Source organism: Anopheles cruzii, chromosome 3 (assembly GCF_943734635.1).
Source record: "Anopheles cruzii chromosome 3, idAnoCruzAS_RS32_06, whole genome shotgun sequence".
NCBI lineage: Eukaryota > Metazoa > Arthropoda > Insecta > Diptera > Culicidae > Anopheles > Anopheles cruzii.
The window spans coordinates 19,040,609-19,057,503 of record NC_069145.1 but is presented as its reverse complement, the minus strand read 5'-3'; the positions used below and the strand labels follow the sequence as shown (position 1 = coordinate 19,057,503).

The 16,895-nt window shown below is 48.5% G+C and overlaps 3 protein-coding genes across 3 annotated transcripts; 1 reads left to right on the top strand and 2 right to left on the bottom strand.

Annotated features, from left to right (window-relative positions):
* Positions 1 to 983: 983 nt before the first annotated feature.
* Positions 984 to 8,047, top strand: LOC128273696 (photoreceptor-specific nuclear receptor-like). The gene is made up of 5 exons (XM_053011722.1): positions 984 to 1,109; positions 4,300 to 4,466; positions 4,644 to 4,759; positions 6,787 to 7,641; positions 7,704 to 8,047. The coding sequence occupies exons 2-5, from the start codon at positions 4,321 to 4,323 to the stop codon at positions 8,045 to 8,047; spliced, it is 1,461 nt and encodes a 486-aa protein (XP_052867682.1). The 5' UTR covers positions 984 to 1,109; positions 4,300 to 4,320.
* A 532-nt stretch (positions 8,048 to 8,579) lies between these two features.
* Positions 8,580 to 10,261, bottom strand: LOC128272647 (splicing factor ESS-2 homolog). Its single transcript, XM_053010489.1, has 3 exons — positions 10,083 to 10,261; positions 9,856 to 10,009; positions 8,580 to 9,788 (listed from the first exon to the last, which is right to left on the bottom strand). The coding sequence occupies exons 1-3, from the start codon at positions 10,218 to 10,220 to the stop codon at positions 8,617 to 8,619; spliced, it is 1,464 nt and encodes a 487-aa protein (XP_052866449.1). The 5' UTR covers positions 10,221 to 10,261; the 3' UTR covers positions 8,580 to 8,616.
* A 294-nt stretch (positions 10,262 to 10,555) lies between these two features.
* Positions 10,556 to 11,979, bottom strand: LOC128273748 (uncharacterized). Its single transcript, XM_053011783.1, has 3 exons — positions 11,838 to 11,979; positions 11,170 to 11,295; positions 10,556 to 11,090 (listed from the first exon to the last, which is right to left on the bottom strand). Exons 1-3 carry the CDS (start codon positions 11,899 to 11,901, stop codon positions 10,639 to 10,641), a joined length of 642 nt encoding a protein of 213 aa, XP_052867743.1. The 5' UTR covers positions 11,902 to 11,979; the 3' UTR covers positions 10,556 to 10,638.
* Between the last annotated feature and the right edge of the window lie 4,916 nt (positions 11,980 to 16,895).

Here is a 16,895-nt window from a genome sequence, read left to right as displayed (position 1 = left end):
GTGAACGTAAACAGGAGAAATGTAGAAACATTTTTTGCTTAATGATGTGTAATTGGATAGTTTTTGTGTGCATATTAAGACTCGGGAAGTAAAGACTCAAAGAATGATTAAGACTCACATAAACTACGCTGCAGATAGTAAGCAAAATTCTACTTCAGCGTGGTTTTGGCATTGTTGAAGAAAACATTCTCCTGTTACTTACTAGTTCAATTATTTAAGCAATCTAAGCTTGGCAGTTTCTGATATTTAAGTTCTAGGAAGGCACGAAATATGATTCATGATGAATGTTCATCATTTATTGCACAGTAAATTAGATTTTCCCTCTACGTGAACAATGGAGCGAATGAAGTAAATTATGCAAAACGGCTGAATTGTGCGGCCGACACCATACAACATTCCTTGCCATGAGTCCTTTCGGTAGGAGGAGCCTTCCCGGTGGCGCCTGGCTGGCTCACCGCAGGCCATTGAGCGGACGACCTGTTTGGGTGAGCAACCGATGTCCTTTTGTAAGGTGCTGACGTGACCTGACGCTTCATGTCCTTTTGGTCGTGTGCCCAACCGATGGCGGCGGCTAACGCCAATCGGCCAACAACGGCGAGGCCAGAAAGTCAGTACCATCCCCGAGGGCTTCTTCCCTCGGTGCCCGACTCTACTCCGCCGCAGAAGGACATACATGCGCCGTAAGGACATGCACGGACATCCGCTAGACCACACCTACTTTTTGCCATGATTAGAAGCCGTCCCCGTGCAGCAAGGATACTGGCGATGCAAAGGACACCGCGGACACGGCGCGCCATGTACCCGATCACAGCCAGATCGCAGGTCGTAGGTCAAACCCCAAAAAACATTCCACCATCGACAATCGCGAACGGAACGTCAATCGGTGCAAGTGTTGCTCGGTCGAGGACGTGCAATAAGCCGCAGGAATGGAATGCTGAAAAGTGCTGTTATCACGAGCGTGTGGTAAATTGTTAGTGCAACACTGGACAGTGGTTAGTGCAGCATTTATCGGTTATTTCTACTCTGGTCAATCGATCGAAGCATTGTGTCAAAAGGGAAACTGATTATACGCAGCGGAACGGCAGAGGACATTTTTGAGGACTTTTGTTGTAAGTATGCGTTTTGTTCATAGACGGTCAATTCATTTAAATTGATAATAACACTTCAATTCTCCAAAAAAGTATGCATCGCTATTGTGGACTCACCATTTGGCTTTAAGGCACAATTTTGAGACACTTTTAACACATTGATCACTAATATTTAAAGGGCGTTTGCAATTATCATTACCATCAATCATGTATACATTTTTTAACTTGAAATGCTCGTCGCTCATTTGACTAAAAGAGAAACTTTTTTGGGTGTTTTGAAATGGATTATGGGACATCCCCGAGATTTTGATTCCACATATTGTTCAATCAGCAATTTGGGTTACATTGTTAAAAGGAAATGTATTTGCTTGGAAATTAGCTCGCTTGAAACTTCTTACGGTTTTTATTGCAATTTTGTGGGCCAAATGACTTCATTCAGTACCGCTTATGATTTGAAGAGGTCACTTCGGATAGTAATATTTAGAACAGATTTTTGTTTTGAATGAATGCAATTTAGAACAGAGGCATACTTACTATGCATACATTTTACTAAACACTATTTCTAATTCATAAACATGTTAGAAGAATAAAATACTCAAATATAAATAAATTAAGGAAACTCTTTAGTGTTGTTTTAGGAAACACAATGTTGATGATACTCGAGTTTTCGCCAAAGAGTTATATAAATGAATTGAAAATTGTATCTTTTTATAATGGCATTTTGTTAATATTATCTCCAAAAAGCAAACAGAAAACTTACGATTCTTTTTGTTCGACTAACTCCACATGGCTTTGTGGTTGTGAGGCTTGCCCGCACTCGGTGGCAGCTGCTCCGTTTCGCCATGATTTGATAAAATGTAAATTTTTTTTCACTTCTCTCGGGTCCGCTTTTCACGCTAATATCGATTGATTTGCTCCTTTCAACCGGCGATGGGTAATAAATAATTATTCAATTCAATACATAGTTTGTGAAAGTCATCTTGACTTAACGGTAATCCTATCATGTAACACTGTGCCATCGCCCAAAATCAGGAAGTCAGCTCTTGTCGAACGCTTATTTGGTGACACCTGCGTGTTATGTTGGTAGTCGGTTTAATATGTGCCAAACGTATTCCGATTTCGATGTTGACCCCTCATAAGAAGAACAAAGCATGAAAAGTCAAACCATTTACCGAATAACTCCCGGCACGCGCCATTGTTTTCCCTGTTTTTCCGACTCGAAGGACCCTCGAGAATGAACCCGGAAGGAGATAATTATTAGTGTCTCACTTCGATCACCCTTTTTCTCCGGTACTCGAAGGACACCTGGCCCGAAGTCGTGTGGCTCGTGGCGGTTCGTCAACAAATCAGGGGGCACCTGAGCAATGATGAGAAATTAATGTGGCATCTAGCATAGCCTCATCTATAATGCAGTACATAATTGCCCAATCATAATGCTGCCCTTTGAGTTGTAACTAAAATCAAACTTTCGGCCTCACTGCAAACACACGATGGCGAAACCTCGTGGCGAAATTCGTGTAACGTTTTGTTTTTGCTGCTTAAAAAAAGGGTAATACACTGTCAAGCCACTTTGTTCGGCAAAGAATATCTTAAAAAGGACAACAAAAAGCCAATCCACACACCCACCCTGAGAGTTACCCATCCATCATCGCCCAGCTGGCGGACAACCGATCAACCGAAAACACGGTTGGAAAATTGCTAAAGTTTGTCGCTCAAAAATGGCATCACATCTCTCGCCCTGTGGCGGTCCTTTCCAGGCTCGATTTCCGATTTTCTCATGAGTCACGTGTTGGGTGTTTTACGCACGCTTCATTATTATTGAATTTGTAGTGCCTCCCTCCCTGGAATCGGTACCGAAACCCTTTTCCGGGACAGATTTCACAGGGGTACCCTACGATGGTGCAACACCAGAGCGACAGAGGCTGCCGTTAATGATACTGTTTCTTTCCTTTTTGCTGCCACACGCACTTTTGTGGTTAGCTGAATCGTAGCTTGTTTTGGTTCTTTTTTTTCGGAATCAACAGCTGGGTTATTTTTGTACACGACTGGACTATGAGGCTATGATTTCAATCTTCCGCTAGGATGCGTGGCCTGGCTTGGCAGTTGAACTGTGCCACGTGCCATTAATCGCAAGTTAATGTGATGATATTTAGCGATAACTACTCGGTACACGCTGTAATCTGTATCTTTGATTAGCCGACGGAAGCACCTTCATCGATTCTGTTTCGATAATGTTGTAGATAATTGAGTAAACATACGTTAGGAAAATAGTGATGCATTTTTAATTTATTTTAATTATCATGGATATTTGGTTTAACACAATCAATGTACTACTTGTGGCAATCCTACACAACATGAATCACAATCCTGCCTTACTTTTCGAATAGATATCGTAAACTAGTCGGAAGTCGGAACAACACCCATCAAAAGATATTACCAAACCAAAAAGTTATTCTTCGTTCGCAACATACAATTTATTTTCTGTTCATTACGACCCATTCAATTTACAACGCTGTTCCTACACTTCATTAAAAATTAAAATGATATTATAGAGTAGGCTCTCAAGCGCGCCTGGTGCCAGATTGCGATGCAATTCTAACGGAAGCAATCAGTACAATGGACCGACTACCGTCCCAAGCCCTTTAGGATCGATTTTTTTATGGAGCTTCATTTACTATACTGAAATTATGTTTATTAACGAACTTCTAGAAATTTGCTTCAATGTTTTTTGTGAGTGGATTCTTAGTAAAACATATTTTTTATAGTTACCACGATCAATACTATAGATGTGTGAGGTGTAAACCAAGTGTTTGGCTACTTGGATTGCAATTCTGTCAAAACCTTCTTAAAACCTTCTCGAATGATTGTTCAAGAAAGTTTTTCCTAGATTTCGTTGACATACAATTTTAGTAAAAATGTGGCAAGCACATTATCTTGGAAGTCAATAATTTGATCCCGGCCCCGTCGGGAAGATGATCCTGTAGATACGGGATTTTTTTCAACAAATTGCTTGTAATTGCTAACTTAATGGCTTATCACACATGCCAATTGATGAGTCCGTAGATAAATGATGTAACTTGAATTATTGTTCAATTCTCAAAACAGTGTTTAACAAACACTCAAATTTATAATACAGCTCCATCGACATTTTAACTCCTGTGCTTGAAGTTGTCCCTGTTAAAGAGCGTGTTCAATTTGCCTCCTTCACCAGGATCCACCTTCTCGGCGACACATGAACGACATCTCGAACTCGAACGTGAAGATGTCGAGCGGGCCGGGCGTCCTGTGCAAGGTGTGCGGAGATCGGGCCTCCGGCAAACACTATGGCGTACCGTCCTGCGACGGATGCCGCGGGTTCTTCAAGCGCAGCATTCGAAGGTAAGTTTCAACGGATTTTTTTTTGCTACAAAACTTCACGGCGACAAAGGCAAAAGGTGACAAAAGGAGTGTGCGTGCATGTGGTGTTTGCCAGAGTGTGTTTCGCGTGTAATGTCTTCTGTTCTGTGTCGATTCCTCACACTGTTCTAATGTCCTTTTTCGGTGAACCTCCTCCAGGAACCTCGAGTACGTGTGCAAGGAGGGTGGCAAGTGCGTGGTGGACGTGTCCCGGCGCAACCAGTGCCAGGCGTGTCGCTTCGCCAAGTGTCTGCAGGCCAACATGCGCCGAGAAGGTAAGGAAAGGTTCCGCTTTCCAACGGGACCCGGTGCCCGGAAATCAAACACTTGTCGTATCACTTGAACAACAATCTGCTCGCCCGTTCCCTGTTCTGGTAGCAATTAGTGCCACCTCTCCGGTGTCCAGCCTCCGGTCTTTCACGGCAGCAAGGGTGCGCGCTTCAGGTCCGTTCCCGGGGTTCGGGAATTGAAAAAATATGTTTACAAACGACCACAGCACCCGAGTGAACGGGACGGGAGTGGCTCTGAGGGGTGCGTGTTTGCCCGGAACCGGCTCTTCCCGGGTGATCCTGACTGGGCCCAAAGTGATCCGTGGAGTACTTGGTTTGGCGAAAAGGCTGTGATTGACACCTCAAAGATCGGACATCCGAACTGCGGCCCGGGCCCGGCTAAGGGGGAAATAATATTTACCATAAAACACTCCTCTAATTGCTAAATCAACAACCCGGCGGGAATGGCCTTTACCGGTGGTGACACTAGCCCCTTTCCGAATCCTGCCTGCTGTGGTTTTCCTGGCTTAGTGGTCCTGTTTTTTTATCGCTCTTAACGCCCGCTACAAATAGGTTAATGGCCCAACGACGGCCCAAGAGTTTCACAAAAAAATTAGAACAAGCATATTTTAAAATGTTTTCTACACTACCTTAAACATTGGGCTACGTTGCTGTACTGGTTTGATGCGTTTTCGGTTCGTAGCACGTAGTTTTCGCTCCCAAAAGACACTCCCGTTCGAATACACTCATCCACAACACTTTCGGAACGGAAGAGATATTATCTTTCGGCGGCACCGGATGTTTATGCAGGGACGATTTCTCACCTTAAGCGGGGCCTCGGGAGGGGCTCGTCGGCGCCGTTTCGAGTGTCATCGCCGATCGCATCGCGCCCGTACCGAGTTTCACGCCAAAAAGGCAGCCCGAAATTGAAATGGGTCCTCTCAGAGCTGCACCGAGCCGCAGCGATGGATATCGCCACGGTCTGTTTGGTCAGTTGCCGGTTCACATAATAAAAATTTTGTTTTCATTCCTGGCCTCCTAAGTGAGACCAAACATTTTCCTAATGAGACCTCCACCCACCGGAGCCATCTTCGGGGCTTGATTTGCTTGATATTGTTATAATAGTAATAATAATAATAAATACTGGTTTAATATTGTTGTAATAATAATAAATTTTCAGAAAACATCCTTAAAAGGTAGCTTCAACCCATTTCTTAAATAAAATCAGGTTGAAGGGACAAAGACATCTGCGCAGTTCAATCAATGTCTCCTTTTTATTTAGGAAACTATCACTGACTACGAGTAACAACTATTTTTGCATCATGCATCGAAAAGGTGTCTTAATATAAATCAAGTTACATATAATCTAGGTTACTATGAAACTTTCCCTAATATGGATGAAAAACGGAATGTGCTTTCATAGCTACCTCTGTCGAGTGATTAGATAAACGCGATCGGGTAATCTTAGATCCAAGTAGCCGTCGGGTTCGTGAAATCATCTTTTGAATCATTTGAATCACCCACTCAAAGCCTGCTTCAATTGAAGAGGGCTTTGAACGAAACGTTGCTCCGTTCAATAATTTGTACCCGTGGGAATGTGTTAATGTGAATTCGTTCATTTTATTATATTTACTGTAATTAATTAAAATCTGTGCCAAAGCCTGTTGCTTAGTTTTTTTGTTAAGAAAATCAAAGCCGCCATTCTGCGCTCTCAACCAAAGCGACCTGTAAACGTGTTGCGCATTGATAGCGTAGATTATTGATTTGCTATTACCTTGCGTCCAGTACGGGGTCCCGTGCCCTTTCGCCTGTAGGCCAGGGAATCAATCAGCAGATAGTTGACTTCCAGGATCCAGCATACACACCCTGCCCAGAAACATTGCCCTCGATCCCAACCGGGGAGGGGTCGTCGGCGGGCCAAGTAATGATCGGCCCGCGATGGGAACCGCACCATATGCTGCTCCGCTTAGACGGCTCCCTTCGTCCGTTCCGTATCCTTACGGAGTTGGTGTGCTTTCCTTTCTTCTTTCAAGCTGTCCAGCACGAACGGGCCCCTCGGAACTGTACACCGCTGGCGGCCGTCAGCGCACTATCGGCGGCCCACGGCGAGTACTACGCGTCCCGGGCCCAGGCTTTTTCGCTGCCCCAGACGAACCTCTTCTTTCCACTACCGCTCCACATTACGGCCTCTGCATCCGGGTTCACGCCCATCGCCGCCGATACAGGCCGCTTCCTCTCACCGTACGCCCAATCGGCTGCAGTCCTGGCGGCGGCGGCCAGTTCCGCGAACGGAACTTGCACCACTGCCATGTACGACCACTTTCCTCCGGCACCGGCCCCTCCAGGAGCCGGTAGCACGAACCACACCTTTACACCGATCACCCTGCCACCGGCCGGGGCTAGCTTACAGATTCCGGTCCCGGTACAGCCACCGGGTACAGCCACTCCGGGCATCAAAATTCCGTCGGGTGGACCGAGCGCCATCGACTATAAGCCTTCCGGCAGTACGGCGATGTCGAAGGAGTTCTCTTTGGTTGGTGTTACCGACTCGTTGGTGTTACCAACGGCACCACCGATGCACTCCATCAGTTCGATTCTGGCCCTCGGTTCCGGGGCGAAGGAGAACGAAGTCAGCAGCACTGGCGAGGCCGGGGAAAGTCCTCCACGAAGCACGGGCTGGGCAGCGGTGGCATTCGGTGGCGGCAAGAGCGAAACGGACATGCTGCTCGAATCGGCCGCCAAGCTCCTGTTCCTGGCGGTCAAGTGGGCCAAAACGGTGCCATCGTTTCTGCAGCTTCCGGCCACCGACCAGAAGCTGCTGCTGGAGGAAGCATGGGCCGAGCTGTTCGTCATCACCGCGGCCCAGTGGGGCCTGCCCATCGACAATGGTCAGTTTGTGGGCTCATCATTCGAATGTTATTTTTCATTTATCTCCTTTTTTGAATTACAGAATTTATCGGGCGCAATCCGTTGGCGGTACGGTTGGCGAGCGCCATTCAACAGTTTGCGGCCGCACGGGTCGACTACCGGGAGGCGGCCTGCCTGAAGGCACTGGTATTGTTCCGTCCGGATCATCCGCGGTTGTACGCGGCCCACGAAGTCCTGCTGCTGCAGGATCAAACGGTCGCCCTGCTGCACGAAAAGTGTGGTGGCGTCCGTTTGGGTCATCTGCTGCTGCTGCTTCCGGCCATCAAGGCAGCGGCCAACGCAAAGGTCCTGCAAGAAATGCTGTTCCGGAAAACGGTCGGTGAAGTAGCCATCGAGCGGCTACTGCTGGATCTGATGAAAACATAAGTCCGGGAACCCGCAGTCGCGCGTCTCTTCTCTAGTCAATGGCCACAGCAACCGTAGCAACCGAAAGAAAAATTCCATTCCCGGGAAACTCCCGGATTTGGTTCCGTTTTGTAGTGATGCCATGACCAAAATCGATTGAGGAAATGTTTTTGAAAAGTTGTTTTGATCGCCGTTTGACATTCAATGCGCGCTATCTTTCGGACTTCATTTGAACTACCACGAATATTTGAAGGGGAGTATTTTGAATTTAGACCAGTTTGTGCCAGTATTATGCCAGTTTACGCTACCCGTGCTGAAATCCTGCGACCATGCTCTCCTGTTAGAAATTCTGGTTTCCAAGCAAGCAACATTTTCAAGCACCACAACTTTTTTGCGTTTCTCGATTTGCGTCACCGACACGGGCGAAAATAAAAAAGTAGCGTTTTTAGACATTTTGATAAACGGTACAAAATAAAGCAACCAAAAAATATGAACTCTGTGTAGTTTCTCATTATGTTTACAAAGTAAAAACAGGGCTTCGCATTGCATTTTTATTGAATTGCGTTTATTACAACTACCGAAAAGTGTTTTCAAAAGAAATCGGCCGCCTTCGTGCGCTTGCTAGCGCCCGGAATGTCCAGCAAATCGTCCGTAAGATTCGGTCCGCCCTTGCCAGCACTGACCACGGCCGGTGTTTTTCTCCGCACGATTCCTCGCGGTGAAGGCGTGATACTTCGCGATTTGCGACCGCCCGAGGGCCCCGGCAACGGTGTCTTCAGGCCCGTGGAACGCGCAGGAGAGGTGAACGGACTTGGAGTGCACATCAAGCCAATCTTATTCGTGGCCAGCCGCCGGGCCGCCGGCGACATGCTGGCTAGCCGTTCGAACGAACTGCGCACCGCCGGTGAGCCAATGTTTCGTCGGGCGGCCTCCATGGCTTTGGCCTTCTTCTCGCGCGACTTTTCCGCCGCCTTCTCGGCCAACTGCAGCGCGAGATTCTCACGTTTGGACGTTTCCACGATGCGAAACGACGGTCCCACGGCCGCCGGGTGAAGCGGTGTGTCGCCGGCATCCAGACGGAACGGTGTGCCTTCGATTTCACCCCACGTAAACAGCGGACTATCGGTCACTCCCGGGCACGGGGAGGGACTTTTGACGAACACGAACCCACGTATCCGCGGCGTGGCATTGGAAGTGTCGACCACCTTCCCGTCGATGCCGATTTTTTCCGGCAAATGTTTGGACTGCGTTTTGGCCGCATCGACGATGGCCTGCTTGCTGTCCTGCTCGTTGAACGGATTGATGTGCAGCCGCGTGCTGGAATGGTTAATCTCTTGCCTCTGCTTGGCCATCTCCAGCTGCTCCTCCTTGCTCAGCTCGACCCCGTCCGGTGTGTACATGATGTAGTTTTTGTTCGTGTAGTTCCACATGTCCAGCTGCTTCGGTTTCTCGCTCACATCAAACTGTTGCTCGATGCTCGGCAGCGCCAGACACTGGCTCATCTGTATGGCCGACGTTTCTTCGGCTTTGTACAGTACGGCAAACTTTTGCCGTAGCTTCCGGTCGGCCGTTTCGATGATCTCCTGAAAGCTGTCGTTATCTTCGCTCGTGTAGTTCTGCAGAAAACTGTCCAGCGAGTGTCGGTCGCCCACCGATTTGGTGGATTTGTTCGAACCGGCGCTCGATGTGGACCGCACCGATGGCGGTTGTTCCGTGGCTGGTGTGCCACCGGGGAGAGGTGTTTCGAACGTTGCCGGGCTGGCTGCAAAGCGAGAAAACACAAAATTTAGCAAACATTCTTTTCCCAGTTCCAGAAGCGCAAAACTTACCCAGCCGGGACGAGGGCAGTTTGGAGTTGTATTTGGAAAAGATCTGTCGCAGCTTCCCCACATCGTTGTCTGCCAGCGCGTCCAGATACTCGTTCTGTGCTTTCAGCTTTTTCAGGTCCGGAAAGAAGTCGCGCTGGATGATTTTTCCCATTTCCTGTGGGGAGAACGTAGGAAATAAGACACCCTGGCACGCCGTTCGCACCACAATCCGACGGAACACTGCTTACCTGAAGGTACTCCTCTTCGGTGAGAATGATCTTGTCTTTTGTTTTGGTCCTCGGCACTACGGGCTTCTTGAACACTGCCACCGTTTGCTCCTGTTGTTTAATGGCCTGCAAGGCCTTTTCTCCGGGTTTCGATCCCATTTCGCTGGCCGCTGTACGCAACAAGTAAATTACGCTTTTAATGATTCACGCCTCTGTTTTGTTCCTTCTAGCTCGCGTAATGTTTTGTTTTGCTTCCGTGACAGCGCCGTTTGACAGCTCGGTAACGGTCTACAGGCGCGCCCTCTCGCGGAACTTGTGCCTACTAAAAATTGAACAAATTTGAAATCTAAATTGACAGTTCGTTGATAACTGACAAATGACAAATGCTTTAATTTTTTTTTTCTCTTGTATTATAGAGACTTTGAGCTGCAATAGCCTTGCATTCGTCTCTTAAAATGCTTTAATTGTTATCTTTATTAAAACGATGTAACTTTATGATTTCGATGTATAACTACTTCGTGGTGCTCTAATGTCGCAAACCTAAAACTACAAACGTTTTGTCCGTTCCGCAACGTTTCTATAGGCTGCTGCCTACGATCGCACCGAGGGCCAGTGCACCCACAAGCAGTTTGATCCAACTCTGCGGCACCAAACTGGCGGCGGCATCGTGGTCAAAGTGTCGGAAGTTGCACCCATTGCCGGAGCAAGCGTGGCAGTTGCGATCGGCGTGGCAGCCCGTGTTTTCCGAGGTACAGCCCCGCAGAACCGAGTTGTCCCGGACCTGCACGAAGCACTGATCGTCGGCCGCAAAGCGCAGGCACGGTGTCGGAGCGCTCTCCAGCTCCGGCCCGCAGGTACTGTTGGTCAATCCTTCGCACTGGTGGCAGGTTAGACGGCCATGCGGGAAAAGGTTACCATTACACGCCACATTGTTGTCGTTCGAGCACAGCTGACAGTTGTTCACCAGACTGCAGTTGTCCACTTCCGCCTGCGTCATCCCTACCACGCAGCCACGCTCCACGTTTTGGCCTGTGGAAAGAACGTGGTCCGATTTTGTCGGGGATTAACCTGTGCATGTGCTGTGACTCAAATCGATCTCGAATCTTACCAACGATTCGCGTGAAGCACGTCACGGACGATGTTTGGGGCGACGGTGGACATTCCGTGAGCAGAATGTTTTGATCCGGCACCAAGCAGTTGGTACTATTCCAGGTGGTACAGGTGAAGCACCAGACTGGAAGCAAAACGGAGTTTTGGGGGGAAGGTGAGTTATGACTAGAGTATGGTATGGTATGAGGTGGTGAGGCGACCCATGGCTCCAAATACCGAAGACACACTGGAGATTGCATAATGCGATTAGATAAGGCAAAGAACATCACACACAAGCAGCGCCGTCGGAGGGCGTGATTTCTTCTCTAGCAGCATGTTACAAATTGAAGAGAAATTATGAGCCCTACCAGTGCCAGTTAGAAGGAATTAAACGCTACTGGGGATCTCACTTTGGTTGCCCTATTCTTTGACCTCAACAACACTGACCCTAAGCCTGCCCCAAACCTAACCTAACAACAGCTTGAATTGGACCAAACATGGAACACAAGATGTAGATTCCAATTATTATAGATTTAGTCGATTTAGAACGCTGCTCTACTGAATCAGGACCAGCCAAGCCCTCGGGCAAAGTGCTTCGTCACAGTTGCAGCCACGCCTAACCCGCGACTCTAAAGCTCGGATGCTAAGCTCTGCTTATCTATTTACCGCGCGCGGAGATTCACTTACAGGCCGATGTGCGTGCCATTTGGCAGGCCACAAGTAGGGCAACGATGGACAAATATTTAAACATTGCAGAAAACACTAGAACACTGTGCACTTTCCCTTTCAACCAAAAACGAACTTCCCGGCGGAGAGATGTTCAGTCCGGAACAAGCTGTGACACACTGCGTGCGGTGATAACTATTGATTGAAAATTCGTAACGGTTCCGTTATCGCTGGGACGTCTGATAGTGGCCCGGTGTGGCCTCCGGCGAGCGCGATAAGACCTAAGGATACCAACACACGCACCCACTGGCCAGTGCTGCAGATTTGGTGCGGCACATGGAACGTTGGTTTAAGCTGTTGGAGACCTGGTTGTGTGACGCTGAGTTATGGTAGATATCCAATACTGTTTCCAGCGACCAAAAAAGACGGTCACATCGCCGCCGAGTAAACATGCCAAAAAAGTAAATAAAATGTGTGAATAATTTTGAGAACGTACAGAACACGTACCCATGGGCACAGGCAGAGCACAATGAATTCCATTGAAGTTCGACACATGAACATGGGACACCTTCAAACGGAGGGAAGCTTCATCGAATCCATCGAATTAGGACATCTTAGGACATCTGAAAATGTCCAGTTTTGTTCTTGGAAAATAGGGGTGATTTTCGCTTGACCAAAACCAAGAACGACCTGGACAGACAAAAACATTCCATGATGAAAAATTGACAGAAGTTAGAAGTTGACCACACGGCAGATTCTAAACGCCTGGGAGTTATGGGAATTATTAGAACAATGTATTATTGGATTCCACATGAATTGAAAGAATGAGCCATTGAAAGAAGGAAAACCAGAGGCGAATTACTGCTTGCAAGGCAGAAAAGAAAGTAGTTCTGGTACCGAATCGTCACTGGTGCCGAACAGGTGAGTTATTACAAGAATTCTAAACGCAAAAAGCCCTGGATTCAGCCTGGTGAACCAGGTCCATCGTAACCAAAGCGAAATATTCACTGATTGGATCGCTTCTAAAAATTATGAGTTCTATCGACACGGAACTGGGGAATTACCTGAATGATGGGAGAAAGTAGTAGGAAATTACTTTCATTAAAGTAGTCATATGTTTTGTTGTTGTAGTATTCCATTAAAGATGTTTGCTTTCAGTTGCGTTTTTCCCGTTCTCTTTTAAGTCGGAATCCGTGTCTCTTCGGCGTACTCTGCACAGCATTAGATTAGATTCCGAAGCCGACGGACCTACATTTCCTGGAACTGCTCGGACGAAAATTTGATCGCTGCCAAGATCGCGGCGCAACCGAGGCCATGCCTTCATTGGCTGCTCATACATCATCTCTCTCGCCTCCTTTCTGTCCCGGGGGCCCCGCGGATGCTGACGGTGCGCTGTGCGCCAGAGTGAGCGAGATTGGTCTGTTTCGGCTGCGCCCTGGCCTGGTGGTGGTTGGTTTTTATATTTTGGCTTTTCCTCGGCACGGCATCGGCACCGGAATGGGTTTGACACTGCGGAACTCCGCCTTCTCGGCGGCGGCGACGACGACGACGCAGGCCGCGTGACAGTGATCAACGATCGTGCACGGTCGCCGCCGACGCCGTTGCCGCCGCCTGATCGCACGAATCGGTGAATGGTGAAAGTGAAAGGATAAAAATAGAGGTCCACCGAAGTCGGAACGAAGCACGAACGGCCAGCCGTTGGCCGGCGAATTCGCGGCAGATTACGACATTTCCACATGACACGGGAACACTATTGATTGGGGCCCAAGATTAGTGTGGTACAGAGTTTAGTTCTGATTTAGAGATAAGATAATAAGAAATTAATATCCCCCAAATAAATAAAATGCAATAAATAAAAGGCAATAAGAATTCAACGTTCCGGGACCAGAAACTCCAGTCTCCACTTACGGGTTTTAAGTAAAAATAAATCCCCATAAAACGCTGGACTAAGGATGTCCAGCGCATCCATAAATTGGCCCCCGACAGCCTGGGGACGAGCGGGGTAGATGTTGCTCAACGCGGGCACTGGCAGCGATGGAGCACCACCATCAGCGGGGCCGGCCCAGGTTTTCCAAAGCAAAACAATTCACAAATCAAGCGTTAAACTAACGAACTTCACAGAGAGCGAGCCGCTGAAGCGTAACCGGGCCGTTGTTTATCGTCCGATGCGACACATCCGAGAACGTGCGTCGCGCGGGGACTCTCTCGGTCGGTACGGACGCAATTTCCACGGGCCAAGTTTACATATAAAAGCCAACATCGCCAACTCCATAAAAACTCCTGAGCCGAACGAGTCCGGCCCACTGCCGGCTCTGGCTCCTCGGAAGCGCACAGTGTACACAAGCCACAAGCCTGGGGCACTGCACACCTCTGCGGCGGGGCAGGCCGGCTACGTCACAGCGGAACTGACTCGAGCGCGAGCTGACGAAAGATGGCGTATTTTCACACTTTTCATTTCCATGCTCGACTCATCGTCTCGGTCGCGGTCGGGCAGGCAGGCTGGCATCGGATGGGCCGACCGTGCAGCGGCTCTGACGTGATCCTACCGCAGAGAGTGCGATCGTCAAACGGCTGCCGTCGGTCTGCCTAGGGTCTTGCACGGGTTTTCCACCAGATTTTCCAACCTACTACGGCCATAAAGATTGACTAAGGGGACGCCCGGAGCCGCCCGGAGATCGTTTCCATTTCATCGTTCGCCCATCAAGCTAAAAGTTAACGCCGCAGAATGACGCCCTTTTCCTAGCTCACTTTTTGGGGTCATTCGACCCGACAGGCTGCGTGGCGCGCTCCGGTTAAACCGGCGTCGTTAGCGCGGCCCAGCACATCTTTTGGAAGGTTTCCACCGATATGGGAGTAGCACTCCGCACTGTACCGGATACGGATATGTACTCTCGAGCGGTAGTTCTGTGCCAAAGCTGTAACATACTTACCTGGGAATTGATAAACAATTCAAAACTCCGCTCATCGTTAGCGTAGGGCCGGGAGTGACAGGACCTGGCGCACGGTAAGGGTACATCTTATGCTCGGTAATAATGTGATAAGTAAAAAATTAAAAATGTGTCCATGGAAAAAATGGAACGAAGAAATGGCCGTCGGGTTGGAAAGCCCAACCCGTCGGCGGATTTTTTACAGAAAGTGTGCGTGTGTGCATGTGGATAAATATCGATACCGACGGACGTAAATATTTATCTACCGGAAGAGTATGCGCCACGTGGAAGGTGCTGCTGATACCGGTGCGATGGATTTTTTTTTCGTTTCTTAGTGGATGGCCCTTTTTCGAGTATGTTTAATGAGAGTTACTTTCCAACCGAAATTCCGGCTGATGGTGCAAAATCATTCGATCTTCCGATAAAACGTCTTTCTTGAACGGAAACGCGTTTAATTCCATGTTTAAGGGAATTATTGAAGTGTTTCGTCCTTTTACCGCCTTCAAGGCAATCACATTTTTAGGGCAATACATTTCATAAATGAAATATTGTAAGTGGATAGTCAAGATCTAGTCGAGAAACTAGTTTTGCTTTCCTGCAGTCAATGAAGCCAAACCAGAGCGTTCACCAAATCTTTGGAGGTTGTGAACGAATTTAAAGTTAGATGAGCGGCTCTGTGCCACTATGCTCTAGAGACAAGAAACTAACTTCAAACCTACTAGGCTTGCAATGGTTGGCAGCGGGAATTATTGACCGATGTGTTAGACGTTCGTTTTCGTGGAATTAATAAAAAAAGAAAATCCTAACTCCAAGAAGGTGCCATGCAAGTCTTCGTACGCATTACGTATCGGCGCAGTGAACCTACATGTGACTAAATTTAGTCCAACCGGCCGCTTCTTATCAGGAGGCCGTTCTGTATAATTTTGACCAACACCCTTCCCAAGGCTGAACGAGCGAGCGACAATTTTATCAAACTCAGTCGGTGTGCGATTCCATGTTTACCTACTATTATCCGAAATGGGTAACACCAGTGAATCATCGAAGCGCTTAACTCCAATGCCTCGAGTATTACACAATACTGTCGATGGAAACTCTCGACCCAGCAGGCTAAACACGATCCTGTGGCGCACCCATCCTGTGGCAGCCCCAAACGAGGAAGAGCATAATGGTCCACATGCTTGACCTTAGCATTCTGCGCCCCATCCGCGACCAGATCTCGATCGAGCAATCAATCAATCAATCAATCAGTCAGTCATTTCGGTGTCGGGTCACTGGGCACGATGATGATGATGATGTACTAATTTTATCCCTCGGCGTAACGAGCGACCTTTAGTGCGAGTGGTCGGGTGGTGGTGGCCGGCTGCGCGGCCTGATGGTATGTCTAATTTCAAAGCGGACCAGGTAGTGGCCCTCGCCCAGACCGAACGCGGAATCCGTAAACAATTTCACCGTTTTGTATCCTGCTGTGAGTGCGTTTTCTTCCCTGCTTTTTTTTTGGTTTTTCTTGGTACAAAAGAACCCAAAAGTGCTGCACGGGGTGTTTTTTGGGGGCCGATGTCGTCCTGGCGCGCTCGTCGACTCCCGGTGGATCGGTTTCACTTTCACCGATCGTGGTCGCTGACGAGAGGGATCGTGTCACGAACGGAACGTGCGCTCGCGTCGTCCCGGTCACACCAACGGCCGACCAAGCGAAACCGAACGGCCTACTGTCCTCGTCCTCCCACGGCTTTCCCGAGTTTCCCTCGTACCGCGGCCGTTGGTGGAAAGTTGAGAAAGAAAATTCCCATCCACCGCTCGCACGCACTGATCTTTACGATCAACTATGCGATCTCCTTCACGACCAAAAGCGAGAGAGAGAAAGAGAATCGCCAACGGAGTGGCGAGAAAGAACCAGCATCAGGGAGTCCGCCTGAGTCCGCGCTGAGCACGCCTTGCCGAGCGGTCCGCGGATGGATCTGAAGCGCCAAGTGCCGCAGTACGCCGCCGTACGATCGCGAGGAAAAACGCGAAACCGACTCTGCCTCTGCCAGAGGCCACGGGTGTTACTACTACACTGTGTGTGTAAGCGAGTGCGTGTGTGTGTGTAGTTATTATAATTTTATCTATTGCGATCATCATCGCCGTCCCGCGGTGCTGCGGCCATTTTTCCGCC

Excerpts from the sequence above, each read along its gene's own strand:
- LOC128272647 (XM_053010489.1), bottom strand. The coding sequence starts at position 10,220 with ATGGGATCGAAACCCGGAGAAAAGGCCTTGCAGGCCATTAAACAACAG. Across the intron at positions 10,010-10,082 it reads CCGAAGAGGAGTACCTTCAG|GAAATGGGAAAAATCATCCA; the intron begins GTAAGCAGTGTT and ends TTCTCCCCACAG. Across the intron at positions 9,789-9,855 it reads ACTGCCCTCGTCCCGGCTGG|CCAGCCCGGCAACGTTCGAA; the intron begins GTAAGTTTTGCG and ends CTCGCTTTGCAG.
- LOC128273748 (XM_053011783.1), bottom strand. The coding sequence starts at position 11,901 with ATGTTTAAATATTTGTCCATCGTTGCCCTACTTGTGGCCTGCCAAATG. Across the intron at positions 11,296-11,837 it reads AATGGCACGCACATCGGCCT|TCTGGTGCTTCACCTGTACC; the intron begins GTAAGTGAATCT and ends TTTTGCTTCCAG. Across the intron at positions 11,091-11,169 it reads GTGCTTCACGCGAATCGTTG|GCCAAAACGTGGAGCGTGGC; the intron begins GTAAGATTCGAG and ends TTCTTTCCACAG.
- LOC128273696 (XM_053011722.1), top strand. The coding sequence starts at position 4,321 with ATGAACGACATCTCGAACTCGAACGTGAAGATGTCGAGCGGGCCGGGC. Across the intron at positions 4,467-4,643 it reads TTCAAGCGCAGCATTCGAAG|GAACCTCGAGTACGTGTGCA; the intron begins GTAAGTTTCAAC and ends AACCTCCTCCAG. Across the intron at positions 4,760-6,786 it reads GGCCAACATGCGCCGAGAAG|CTGTCCAGCACGAACGGGCC; the intron begins GTAAGGAAAGGT and ends TCTTCTTTCAAG.